Here is a 14443-nt window from a genome sequence, read left to right on the forward strand (position 1 = left end):
GATTCTCTTGGAGTTTACTCCCCCATCATGGGTTTCTCTCATAGAAGCGATATCACCATGCACTACGGGGGAGAAAAAGATGGAGGAATTAAAGGGATGCAAATAGCAAGTGCAACTTAGCCCAATCATAACAAGGTGAATGATATTTAATCATTCATAAGGCCTGTCCAAGATCAAAAAAGCAAAAAAGAATACGTTGTAGATGATGTGTAGGAAAACTCCAGGAGATAAAGGAAGGGGGGGTTAGGGGAGAGAGATAGAGAGAGACAGAGAGACAGAGACAGAGAGAGAGAAGGGGGGGGAGGGGGGGGAGAGTAGAGAAGAAGGTGGAGGATTTCAAGGGAAAGTAATAGAAAGTGGGGAGTTGGACTAATCATAAAATTTAGGACTTTCATAAAAAGAAATTTTGAATTTTGGCTTTCACGGAATGCACAGCGATCATTATACCCTTCCCCCCCTTGGGAAGGCCAAAAATCCAAATGGGAATTTAGAAAATTCAACATTTTTAGGTTCTCAAAGTGGAACCTCCAATTAGACCTTCCCATGTCCCCTCTTTTTGGAGTGTCTTGGCTCCTTAAAGGCTTAAACATGAATTTTAATGTGTAATAAAAAAAGAGGGGGTAACCATGCTATGAGCACATAATGTTGGTAGGACTCACCATCAATCAAGACTTGTCAATGGACACCTCTCTCTCTCTCTCTCTCTCTCTCTCTCTCTCTCTCTCTCTACACACACACACACACACACATACACACACACACACACACATATACATACATACATACCTACATAGAGGACATAACTCGCCACATCCAACTTTGAGTGGACACTCACATGAGGGCTGTAGACATATCCTCTCTCTTTGACGTGCGGAGTCAGGACCACTAGAGTGATGATAGCACTTTCCACACAGTGGGCCACATCATGGAGACTACAAAGTAGGGCAATGGGGACCCAAACAGGTCGAGCGACAGTAGTGTTCTATCACTGATTTTCTCTCAACGCCATCCCTTTCCAAATCTTGAGCCACTGTCACATGATCTCCTTTGGTCTCTCCTCAATGGTCCAACTATGTTGGTCAAAAGATAGCATATGTAGGTCCAAGTGATTGATTGATAGATGCAACGGTGATTCTCATGGAGTTTACCCCCCCATTGTGGGTTTCTCTCATAGCAGTGATATCACCATGCACTATGGGGGAGAAAAAGACGGAGGAATTAAAGGGATGCAAATAGCAAGTGCAACTTAGCCCAATCATAACAAGGTGAATGATATTTAATCATTCATAAGGCCTATCCAAGATCAAAAAAGTGAAAAAGAATACACTCGAGATGATGTGTAGGAAGACTTCATGAGATAAAGGAAGGGGGGGGTTGGGGGGGAGAGAGAGAGACAAAGATAGAGACAGAGATAGAGAGAGAGGGGGGAGGGGCGGGGGGGGAGAGTAGAGAAGAAGGTGGAGGATTTCAAGGGAAAGAAATAGAAAGTGGGGAGTTGGACTAATCATAAAATTTAGGACTTTCACAAAAAGAAAATTTTAAATTTTGTCTTTCACGGAACACACAGCAGTCACTATACCCTTACCCCCTTGGGAAGGCCAAAAATCCAAATGAGAATTTAGAAAAATCAACATTTTTAGCTTCTCAAAGTGGAACCTCCAATTAGACCTTCCCATGTCCCCTCTTTTTGGAGTGTCTTGGCTCCTTAAAGGCTTAAACATGAATTTTAATGTGCAAAAAAAAAAGATGTTATGAGCACATAATGTTGCTAGGACTCACGATCAATCAAGACTTCTCAGTGGACACATCTCTCTCTCTCTCTCTCTCTCTCTCTCTCTCTCTCTCTCTCTCCCCCTACACACACACACACACACACACACACACACATGTATTATACATGCATACATACATACATACATGTGTACGTATGTACGTACGTACGTATGTATGTATGTACGTATGTATGTGATGTAAAACTAATGCATACTTTTTCAACATCACTATAAAGTTAAGCTATGCTATATTCAAATGAAAGAATGCATGATTTGAAATTTCTAGCTTAACATAAAATCAAAAGTGCACGCTTACTTCACAAGTAAATTATTTGAAAGGAGTACATGGAATTAGTCAACATTTTATAATCATTAGATGTGAAGGGGAAAGAAATTCGTGTGCTAAAGCCAAAAGTACTCATTGTTGAGTTGGTCAAAGTAAAAAAGAAAGGATAGAGCTAAAAGCCAACATATATGCATATAAGAATGGGCACATTGAGGAAAAAGCAAGGTATGCAGGTCTTTAATTAAAGCATTTGATGCAGAATGAAGGTTTTTGAAGTGTCTTATGCAAGATGAAAGTTAATGCCAGCTTAGAGAAGTGGGAAAGGACCACGAGGGAGCCACAACAGGGTGAAAAGTCCTTAAAGAGGCAAGTTGCATGATATGTCCAAGCAAGGGAAGGTCTTTGGTAATAAACTACAAATCATTAAGGAGACGACAGAGTTGTCCTTGTGTGTGTGTGTGTGTGTGTGTGTGTGTGTGTGTGTATGTGTGTGTGCATGCGTGCACGTGTGTGTGCAAGTGTGCGTGTGTGTGTGTGTGTGTGCACACACATGCACGCATGCAAGCAAGCAAGGGAAGGTCTTTGTGTGCATGTGCGTGTGCGTGTGCATGTGCGTGTGTATGTGCATGTGTGTGTGTGTGTGTCTGAGTGTGTGTGTGTGTGTGTGTGTGTGAGAGAGAGAGAGAGAGAGAGAGAGAGAGAGAAAGGGGGGGGGGGGGATCATAACATAAATTTGAAGATCCTTGTAAGTATGATGTCCTTGTAAGAGGTTTATCTATGTTTGAATGGGAGAGAATTCAGTTTATCTATGTTGGTATGGTAGCCAATTCGATTGCTTCGTTGATGGTGCCTCTTTCACCTCAAGGTAACATAAGTTTGAAGATCACAACATAAATTTGAAAATCCTTGTAAGTATGATGTCCATGTAAGGCTTTTATCCATGTTGGTATGGTAGAGGATTCGGTTGCTTCTATTGATGGTGCCTCTTTCACCTCAAGATGACCTCAAGATGATGATGTACTTCTAGAGCTTTTTTTACCTCTTCAATTTTAAAAAATTACAATTACAAATCCTTATATTTTAAGAGAATATTTTTCTCAATTGCTTCTTGAAACTTTTGCTATACTATAGGCTGTGTGGAAGTTCATATGATGTATTCATTTCATTTGAGGTGTCTATTTGAGCTCCTGAATTATGCACCTAGCTACCAAATTTGTGTGTTTGTAAAAATAAGAAGAAAATCAAAGTGGGACATACTGCCTCCATCATATGTCGCAAAGATAATGATGACGAGGTCAAGTGCTAGAATGATCATAGTTTTGCCCCAAAAGTGTGATGATACCTTTCTAAGAGTCGCTCTACCAAGGTCTAATTATGTCACAAAGTTGTCAATGTGGACCTTTGTGAGTGCATTACTATTAGCATTGGAGTGTTTAAAATATACCACCCTAGTGTCACATTCATAGGCACCTAGAGAACTCTACTGAGACCAAGCATTGGGATTAAACCACTCAAGGATGAGAGTGACATGCATGACTACAATTTTTAACCCTCCCTCCTTATCACCTACATCATCTTAGCCCATTTTCACAAATTTTAAACCTCTCTCCTTATCACCTACATTATATCAACCCATCTTTGACAAAATCTATGGTGTGCTACTAATTGTTCTCCTACCCAAGCCAATAGGGGTAAACAAACAAATGGAAGAGTGATGGAAAGACACTAAAGAAACAAAGACAGACAATCACACGCTCAATAAAACCACCCAATTAAATCTATGTAAGCCCTCAAACATAAAGTCCCTCAAACCAGATATGAAAACATGCGAATGACTGCAATCCCATACATGTATATATGGATGGACCTTGCTATTGGACACTATGATCAGATCAAAACATATACAAACCCATGTAACAAAGATCAAATCAAAACATACACAAACCCATAAACCAAAAACATCCAAAACACATGGACAAAACTTAAACTATAAGACGCCCAAGATGATACATAAGATGATCTTGCATTAAAGTACAAAAAATTTGCACTAGATTTTTCGCCTCACAAGGTTGTACGCTGCTTTGTAGACATAGCTTTTGTAGGTGAGAACGATTTCCCCACGATGCAGGGCTGCAAGCTTTGCTTATGTTATTAATACACGTTTTTGAACATGTGGGACAACCAAAGGTTGGAGGAGTCCTAGAGGGAATACCTAGACTTATAGAAGAAGGAAATAACACACTACAATCACCAAAGTTTACCTTGCAAGCCCTTGCTTTTCAAAATTTCCAGCCCTTGCTTAGGCTAACCTTCCCACATTAATCTTGTTGTTTGCACAACGGTGAGCCCATTGATGCTGGACGAGATTTTGCACAACGGGCGGGGTTGCATTTTTTGACAAACAAATGGGATTCCGCCACAACAGCAAGGCGCCCCTACAATTCACACTTCTGAGAATGACTATGAAAGTTGCCTAAGTGATCCTTCTTTCATGTCGTTGTGTGCATGTATTGGATCCTTCATGTGATCCTATTGGCTTTGTAAACACCCACATTTTTGAACAAGGTGAATTTCATTCATGTGGCGTGCCCGAGCAAATTGGAAGCTAAGAGAGAGGAGGAGAAGAAGGAGAAGAAGAGGAAGAGGAGAAAGAGAGAGAGAGAGAGAGAGAGAGAGAGAGAGAGAGAGAGAGAGAGAGAACTTTAGCCCAATCAAAACAAGTTGAATACATTCAAAAGGCTTGCCCTGGAAGCTGAGAGAGAGAAGAAGAGGAAGAAGGAGAAGAAGAGAGAGAGAAAGAGAAAGGGGGAGAAAAAAATGGGGACACAAATAGCCAGCAAGAAGAAGAAGAAGAGAGAGAGAGAGAGAAAGGGGGACAAAAATAGCAAGCACAAAGGACAAAAATAGCAGCGGTGGACAGCCAATGACCCGTTTGCACGAGTCAACAAAGAAAATCCACCACCCATCAAATTTTGCCACCCACCCAGCCCCAGATAGAAAATTTATAATTTTTGACAGTGCGGACCGATTACTATAGCCTTTTCCCCCGGGCAGGCCAAAAATGAAAATGAAAATCAAACAATTCCGAATTTTCACTTTCACAAACTGGGAATGATAACTATAGCCTACCCATGGGAAGGCCAAACAAGTTGAATACATTGAAGAGGCCTGCCTGGGCAAATTGAAAGGTGAGAAGAAGGAAAAGGGAGAGAGAGAGAAAGGGGGAGAAAAGGATGGGGCCATAAATAGAAATTTAGCTTTAAGCTATGAAAAACAAGTTGAATACATTCAAAAGGCCTCCCGGGAAGCTGAGAGAGAGAAAAAGAAGAAGAAGAAGAAGAAGAAGAAGAGAGAGAGAGAGAAAGGGGGGGGGAAAATGGGGACAAAAATAGCAAGCACTAATTGGATGAGGACAAAATTACAACGCCAAAAATAGCATTTTATAATCTCCACCAAAACCAACCGATCACTATAGCCTTTCCTTGTAGCCAGGCCAAGAAGAAGCAAAAGAAGAAGAAGAAGAAGAAGAAGAAGAAGAAGAAGAAGAAGAGAGAAAGAGAAAGTGGGAGAAAATGATGGGGCCATAAATGGAGATTTAGCTTCCCATTCACTTATTGGCCTGCCCGGGAGGAAAGGCTATAGCGATGAGTCCGTTTTGCTTTTGGCCTTCCTTGAGGAAGGAAGGCTTTAGTAAAGGCTACTTCCCTTCATAAAGGAAAATGACGTGGACATTTTATGATTGCTATTTTTGCCCCCATTTTTTTCTCCCCCTCTCTCTCTCTCTCTCTCTCTCTTCTTCTGCTTCTCTCTCTCAGCTTCCAACCTCTAGGCAGGCCTTTTGAATTTATTCAACTTATTCATAAAGATGATGAAAATTCTATTTTGGCCTTGTTTGAGTCTCAATATGCCTTTCTCCCTCTCTCTTCTTCTTCTTCTTCTTCTTGCGTGCTATTTTTGTCCCCATTTTTTTATGAGGCTATTTTTGTCCCCATTGTTTTGTCCCAGCTTCGAGGGCAGGCCCTTTTGAATGTATTCAACTTGTTAGAGTTGGGCAAAAACGTGGAACTTTAGAGCATCCGAAATGGAAGGCCGGTAGTGGGGATGTTGGGGATGGGATGGCTCCCTTACTCGCTCCTTCCCTTTTCCTTTTCGCCCTTTCTCCTGCGACTTCTGGGTCCATCGCGGACCGCCGGCTCCCACACGCTACACAACCACTACCAGGGGCCCTGCCTTTCTGCCTTGCCTCAATCATCATACCTTCAGTCCCTGCCTCTGTCGCTCCCAGAGTTGTTTGCTTCCGAGATTTCGAATTTGGGTCTCGATCAACGACTGCCATTCTCACCACCTTCGCTCTTTCCAACAACACTTGCGTGACTGATTTTTGCTCTGGAATCACGCTTGCCTGTTTTTTATAAGTACCAATACAAAATTGCTCTTCCCAAAACAAGAAAGATCTTTCTGGTCGTGGTGATCTTTCTTCAGGACTCGATTTCACAAAGGCGATGATTTTAGAGACACTGCTACTTCGTTCTCACACCCTTCTTAATATTAGTTGGCAATGACAGCAACTTAACACCAAGGCTGGATCGATCAGGAGGAGTTGGGAATGGGATCTAGTCACAGAGAAGTAGGGAGGGAAACTGGTCGAAAGGTAGCTCTGGAGGCTGTGCGGTCTCTAGGTTGTGGATTTGATTTGACAACAGACATACGCACCAAATTCTGCAAGAGACGTGTTGTTGACCTCTCTGATAATAGCTCTGAGAGAATAACATTGCCCGGGGGCATTACGATTAATGCTCCGAAAGTAATCAAATTTGATAAAGGAGAATGCACGCGATTCACTTCGGATTTGATGCAATTTCAGCAGGTACGCTGTTTTCCACTTTCATAATGTTCTGTGAATTATGACATCAGCTCAACTGTCGTGTGTGCATCTTCTAGTGGTCTGCGTCTGCACTAGAGCCAAGCAATCTGCTCATACTTGGAAAGGCCGGTCGTCTGGCCAAGAAAGCCCAATTTGTAGCTGGAATCAATTCTTCAGAGAGTGGACATGTTATACTGTAGGGGGCGCCCTTATAGTTCAATAAAAGTTTGATGCGTAAACTGGTGTAGGGCGGAGAGGGGAAGAGTTGGGAGCGTAAGGCATGATATGGTGCTTGGTAGTGTTGAATAAATTGGCAAGAAGCTTCGCATCTTCGATAACAGACAACTTTGCTCGAGTGCGCAAACGTCACCTTCACTATCACCTCCTTATACAAAGAAAAACAATAAACTTATGAGCCATGATTAGATCCTATCGAAGTGGGGAGGGAATCCTCCCCCCTAAATCTTTTAGTATTGGGCCGCCCGACCCCTGGGAGCATACATGAGAACATTCGCATGAACATTAACTATACGCACACATTGGTGCCTCTAAAATTGCTGGGGGGGGAAATGAAATTCATGTGCTTAGATAGTGATAATATACCCTACTTGCCAGCTGGTATAAGAATCGTCCTTGAAATATTGTGTGGTTTAAGGAAATGACACATGAGTTCGTCGTATTGATTACGATGGTTGAAATATGAAGGAAATAAACTCTTAAATCAATGGGAGACAATAAAGTCATTCATGAGATGGAACGGAACAGATCACACTTAGCAATCCGGGCTAGAAAGGGAGCAAAAAGAAAACTCATTGCAAAAGTGTACATTTCAGAATGAGCCTTTTGTCTAATGGGGTAGCATCCAGCACTTGTGAGTCCTTTCCACGCACGTCGATCTCACGTTACCTCAATAAGCTAGCTGAGTTTCTTTTTAATGCGCCTGCTGCTCTATGGTGTCAACCAGCTTCGCAAGGTTGATTTGCTTGCTCTGGAGTTGCCATCGTGCTTTATTTTCTGGTAAACCTTGCTGTGTGGCTCCACCTGGTTTTTATTGCTGGAGACCTTGTCTCATCCACTTTATCTGGGCCAATGTGTCTTTCAAGTAAGAAGGCATGAGATACAACGTCAGCTTCAATTTACACTCCCATGTTGCAATGCTCTTGATCACTTGAAAGACCCATTGTATAAATTTAGCTCCGTAACATCTGTACTAATCACAAGAAAATACTTCGGTTTCATGAATAGTTATCCTCACAAGAAAACCGCAATATTTGATAATTAAAAATCTGGTTACCAATTAATATAAGTACTATCTGCAATCTAAACTCGCATAATTATTTAGAAAAAATAGTCTCTATAAGAAGCATAGTCACAAGGGAACAAAATGAGAAGGAAAACAGGGACGGGGTTTGGGAAACAGGAGCGCCTTGGGACGGGAACGGGAATGCCATGTCATCATATATGACGGTACTTTGCGAATGAAAATGGGAATGGGAACACGAAATGAGAACAGGAACACCTTGGAGAAAATGGCAACGGGAACAGGAAGACTATTATCAATGGATGTATACACTTGAGTTGTCACATACAAATCTCTGAATTTTGAAGATCACGTGACTAAACCTTTAAGAGTTGAGGGTTAAATTACAAGTAACCAAGTTAGAAGACTTTGACTAGTTTTTGAACGCAAGTCAATATACTCACAAACGATGAATGTAAATCCATTATGTATTTGGCTCCAAATTGGTGATAGGTTCAAGTTTTTTCAGAATCAGGAGCGTCAATTGGAATGTGTTCTTGTTGTTCAGGAACGTGTTTTGGAACATTGGGAACATGTTCCCCTAGGCACGTTCCCCATCGGTGTGCTCAAAGGCATTCCAGAATGTCAAGGGTTAATTTCAAAAGGCCGAGCCTTGAAAGCTCTTGGTGGCCTTAGCTTTTCCTAGACTAACTACAACTAGAACCAGGCAGGCAGCAGTGAACGGTGTCAGGCTGGGTGGGCAGAATCTCGTTCCAAGCCACTGTGCTGCCTGCCTAACAAGAAAGGAGGGAGAGAAACTAGGCAGTATCTAGCAACATCAAGTATAGGATTCGCTCATGTGGGTTTGGGGTTGCTTTTTATAGTGTGCCACGTGGCTCAACGAGAGGGCAGAAAGGGGGTTTGGTTCCACTATGTTGCCTGCCTAACAAGGGGAATTGCATTGGTGCATTTGAATACTTTGCATGGCTCAATAGTCAGCCGACTACAATCACACTTTTCGTTCCATGCATCACTATTACATGCGAAGTCGCAATATATAACCGTCACATGCGTTCGATCTAGAACCATGCATGCAACTTTTGGCTTAAACAAAGTCATCACTCAGCTTAGGAGCATAGTTTATAGCGAAGCCTGCTCGTCCTACATTCGATTGAATTACAATGGATCTCTGAAGCTCATGACTGAGTCGCTTCAAGCCATGTATCAAATGTGACTTGCCTCAAAGGCTCTTGAGCTTCTAAGCTTTTGAAAAGACCCAACAAGGTCATCGTCAGATTTAGTACTTGCGCCTTATCATGGGCTAATAAGAAAAACACACATTCTTCCAAAGCACTACTAGGTGAGTAGATTGAACAACCAAGATTCTTTTCACCTCAAAATTGGCTTTAATAACAATTTTGGGTCCCTATCCCTTGGTAACATGTTTAGTTAGAATATGTTAGCTAATCAAACCATGGATGAGTGCAAAGAAACAAAACCGATAAGGGTTGCTCACCTCCCAGCCATAGGCCAAGTGTTTCAGAACAACCCCCGAACTTGAGGTTTAGAGTGTCATGGAAGCTAGTCGTCATGCACATGCACGTTACAATAGGGCATAGGCCTAGGCCAACACATCCATGTCCCTAGGAAACACCCGTCTCCTGGACGCCCTATATATTAAGCACCCTTGCTTGTATTCGTTAGCTCTAGCTATCTTTAGGATCTGGCTCTAATGTGAAAAGCCATGCATAAAGTATCTCATTTTCCACAAAAGGCCTTGTTTTTCCTAAAAGACTAACTTTGCTCAAAATAGCTTGCTTTTCTTGGCTTAACCTTTCCTTTCTCTATCCACGGGTTTTTAACCTCATTCATGCCAGCTTCAATTGCAGCCTTACATCAATCCAAACCCCCGAGTTAGAATGTGCCCTATTTCTCTCCCATCAAGATACTCATATATTCTTACCCCGGGCCACAGACAACTGTAGGGTAAACCACTAGATCCATCTGCTTTGTCCAGCTGTAACCCTAGATCATCCAATCATGATAAAGCAACTAGTTCTGTTAGGGACGAGAACCCTCTTTAACCACTAGGACTCAGAGAAGGCTCGAAGAGGGGTGAGGCTAACAAGAAGTGCGCTACCAGGCCCAAATGCCAACCCACGGACTGTATAGGAAGCCCATAAGAACAATGAACCCAAGATGGGGCTGGCAGCCTCAGAAGAGGCAGGAAGGGCCCAAAGAGGGCTCTGGGACAGAAGCACCCAAAGGAAGGCTGACGAGCATCAAGAAATTGTACCATCATTTATTATCGCATCATTCACTTATATAAATAATATTTAAACATTAATTATCGCATCATTTATCATCTCATTTTAAATATACAAACTTGAATGATGGAGTGGATCCAGACTTGGATGATATACAAAAATATCAATGTTACCAGTATTCATGTCCGGTCACTCATATTACAAATTGTCCAAGGAAGACTCGCAACAACTGAAGGGAAACAGGCAAGAAGAGGGGCAAACAGACAGTAGGGGCAGTGTGAAGGGGATGGAAGCGGAAGTAAGGCATAGGGGATGGAGGTGGACAGAGGGCAAGCAGGCTGGGAGCACCTCACCATAGGTTTCAACATGTGTCCATATGGAGAAACATGCTCTTGGTATTTTCAGCACTAAAGCCACCACTACAAAAAGGAAGTAAAGAGTAAAATGTGCAACGCTTCCCAAACGGGATGATCTTTTTGCTTGTGGTTGCAGTGGGCTGTGATTCACCTATCCAGATGTTTTTAGAAAGAGAGAATTTGGCAGCATGAGCTCATCAATTTGGCAAGGAAATGACTCATGCATGGGATCCCATATTTACCCAAACCTACTTGAATCTTTTTTGGTCCTCTTCTTGGCCAGTATTTCTGGATTTCCAGTTGGAGTTCTTAGGTAATCAAAAACTCCGGTATATTTGAATGAGATGTTAAGCCTTCCATTTAAACCTTCTGTAGCCCATCTTAAGGAGGTAGCCCACGTAGGGTAGTACTGGAAGTTGGAAGGCAGCCACCTCATTAGTGATATCACGTTCTTTTTTTTTTGGCAGATGTCGGAGACATTTAACAAACGTTCATTAGTGGATGGAAAAATCCCCCTCGGTCACTTCAATGCAATGTATGATTTTACCGGATCATGGTTTGAGGATGCAACGCAAACAAAAACTTTAGCATTTGATGGGAAGTTTATCACGTTGTACCAACTTCAGTTGAGAAGCTCTTTACTTTTGCGTAAAGAAGTGAAGGAGGCTGTGCCTTCTGCATGGGAGCCTGCAGGATTAGCAAGGTACAGCGACTGACCCAACTGAAGTTTTGTTACTTTGAATTTATACCCAGGTTATAGGATACCCTTCTTTAGAGTACTTGATGAAAGTGGAAGGTTTCATTACAATGTATTTGGTTTCATTTTGTGTGTGCACACAGATTCACACACACACACACACACACACATGTGTGTGTGTGTGCACGCGCGTGCACGTGTGTAGACACATCTACACACACACATGTACATTCCTTCTTTCTTTTTTTCTTTTTTTTAGGGGGGGGGGGGCGGGAGAGAGAGAGAGAGAGAGAGAGAGAGAGAGTCCAACTTGTACTTTTGACAGGTTTATTTCCATATTGAGTCAAACTTGTACTTTTTACAGGTTTATTTCCAAATATGGAACCCACGTTATCCTGGGTATCAGTGTGGGTGGACAAGATGTGCTTTATTTAAAAGAAAATCACTCCTCGACAATGTCATCCACGGATGTTTATACAATTTTGAAGGGGCTTGGGGATCAGCTGTTTACAGACAAAAATGATCAAAAGGTAATTTTTATATGACTTTCTCCTTTGGTTACATCTGAAAGCGTGTTCCGTGTCTTAATGGAAGAAACAAACTAGATAAATGAGTTTGTGCAATGAAGATTGACATTTGGATTTCCATTTTGTAGATGCAACATGGGAAAGTAGTTGGAAAGCAGCCTACTGCTCCTACTGCCATTGATTATATCAACGGTACTAAAATCTTGTACAAAAGCAAGGTAGAGTTGTCATGTTCTACAGAACATTCAATAGCCAGAGAAAACAAAGGAAATTGACATAAAGAGTTCAACAAACTGTACGTGGCAGGAACTTAAATATTCTCGCATTTGGCTCCCTTTCAAGACTTAACTGTGATTTGTTACTTGGAGCTGTGACTTCTAATGATGTCACTCATCATTTCTCTCATTTTTACAAATTTATTTCAAGAATCAAAATTACATGAATGGTTCTAAACAAAGCATTCTGTGGCAGGAGCTTACAATATTTTCCCATAAGCGAGGAGGAAATCTTTCTGCTAAATCACACAGTGAATGGCAGGCAACTGTTGATACTGTGCCAGATGTCATATTGATGTCTTTTATCCCAATAACTGCCCTTTTATCAGGAACCCCTGGAGGTGGATTCTTGAACCACGCGATAAATCTGTACCTCCGCTGTAAGACATCCATGCAGATTCTGAGGAGTTGTTAAATATAAAATATTGTCAGACTTTTTGAGGTTCTCAATGCTCATTACTCTTTTTTTTCAGATAAGCCTCCTGTTGATGAGATCCAATGTTTCCTTGAATTTCAAGTTCCTAGGCAATGGGCTCCAGTGTACAATGACTTGCCCCTTGGGCCGCCCCAGAAGCAAGCTACACTGCCATCTATGCAGTTCTGTTTGTTGGGCCCCAGGCTCTATGTCAATACAGTTCAGGTTGGGGGAATGCTAAATTCTCAATTCATGCTTCTGTAATGAATAATGTTTTGTATAAATGAACTATAGAGCAACAACATAAACTTGCATTTTGCAGATTTCTGTCGGCAGAAGGCCAGTCACTGGGCTCCGCCTGTATTTGGAGGGCAGGAAGAACAACAGGTTGGCTATCCATCTCCAGCATCTATCAAGCCTGCCGCAAGTTTTAGAACCTTATTGGAGGGAAGATGTGATTATCGAACAGCCGTTGTGGCATGGCTCTGATGATCAAGACAGTATCGCGTGGTTTGAGCCTGTGCAATGTAAAGGTTTCTCTCATGTATGCACAGCACCTGTAAAATTCAATCCGGAGTGGACAGTTGGCAGGAATGATGTTTTTGTTGTCACTGGAGCCCAACTTGAAGTTAAGAGTTATGGCCTAAAAAATGTACTGCACCTTCGCCTCCAGTTTTCAAGGGTTCCTGGATGCACTATTCAGAAATCTCGCTGGTGCCAGCCACACATCACTTTGTCTCAGAAGTCAGGTTTCTTTTCAGCACTGAGCAGCACATTTACATCACAAGCAACAAACAAAACAACAAAGCCTGCCCCTGTGAAATTAAATTCTGGGGTGTTCTTGGATGAACCTCCTGTACCTATTCAACAACCCAAGCTTTTGAAATTTGTAGACACAAGAGAATTGACAAAGGGACCACAGGATATGCCTGGCCACTGGTTAGTTATTGGTGCGCAATTGGATGTGGATGTGAGTAAGATCTGCTTGATTGCTAAGTACTCTCTGCTGAACTATGAGCTTAAACAGAGTATGCAGTGTAAGAGCTTAACATACCTGCAATCAGGATGATATAGCTGGTTCCGTTGGAGTACAAGGAAGGTGTTTTCGTTTTTAGGTCCTTCGGCACTCACCTTGATTTGAAAGAGGACCCTCTGTGGTTGCCTCATGTAATTGGCTGTAGGAGGGAGGACCGCGTCAGGCAGATGATGCTACAATACAATGTACATATTTACTGTTATAGTTTCTGGGCTACATAAATGCTTCCATGACTTGCACTTGGCTGCTGTTTGAGGAGTGAAACATGGCATGTTGGCTTTTTGACTCAGTGCATAAGATGTCTTACCCTTCATATGGGACATGCCCTTACATTAGCTGTAGAGATTTGATGAAGCAGAGCATTAAGAGGAGGTGAGCTCTAATGAAAATACTCTAATAAAAGTTGAGACCCTGATGACGGAAAGTGTGGATATAAATGGATTTTTTTGTAAGTTTGCATCTCTCCTTTTCTGTGAGCCGTAACAATACTTGCCCAGAAATGTTGGACACTTCAGTTAAGCTCTACCGTCCTAAGATAAGGATGAGCTGCTGTGCTACTATAGTATGAACTGAATGTGCTGCCTCATAGCAATAGCACAGACCAGAAGCAGATCCCGCATAATGAATTAAGGGAGTGAGGGAGGTCATGATCCTTTGTATTGTAATATCCACACAAGCATTTCCAGATGCATGTTTGTAAAAGAGTTT

The 14443-nt window shown here is 42.0% G+C and overlaps 1 protein-coding gene across 1 annotated transcript; it reads left to right on the top strand.

Moving 5' to 3' along the window:
- The first annotated feature begins 6185 nt into the window (after positions 1-6185).
- On the top strand, positions 6186-14443 carry LOC147895584 (MACPF domain-containing protein At4g24290-like). Its single transcript, XM_087383943.1, has 7 exons — positions 6186-6925; positions 11253-11488; positions 11847-12012; positions 12138-12227; positions 12481-12664; positions 12758-12924; positions 13022-14443. Exons 1-7 carry the CDS (start codon positions 6665-6667, stop codon positions 13766-13768), a joined length of 1851 nt encoding a protein of 616 aa, XP_087240069.1. The 5' UTR covers positions 6186-6664; the 3' UTR covers positions 13769-14443.

Source organism: Dipteris shenzhenensis, chromosome 13 (assembly GCF_047967505.1).
Source record: "Dipteris shenzhenensis isolate YYH24624 ecotype China chromosome 13, Dip_SZ_1.0, whole genome shotgun sequence".
Taxonomy (NCBI): Eukaryota; Viridiplantae; Streptophyta; class Polypodiopsida; order Gleicheniales; family Dipteridaceae; genus Dipteris; species Dipteris shenzhenensis.

Excerpts from the sequence above, each read along its gene's own strand:
- LOC147895584 (XM_087383943.1), top strand. The coding sequence starts at position 6,665 with ATGGGATCTAGTCACAGAGAAGTAGGGAGGGAAACTGGTCGAAAGGTA. Across the intron at positions 12,013-12,137 it reads CAGACAAAAATGATCAAAAG|ATGCAACATGGGAAAGTAGT; the intron begins GTAATTTTTATA and ends TCCATTTTGTAG. Across the intron at positions 12,228-12,480 it reads AAATCTTGTACAAAAGCAAG|GAGCTTACAATATTTTCCCA; the intron begins GTAGAGTTGTCA and ends ATTCTGTGGCAG.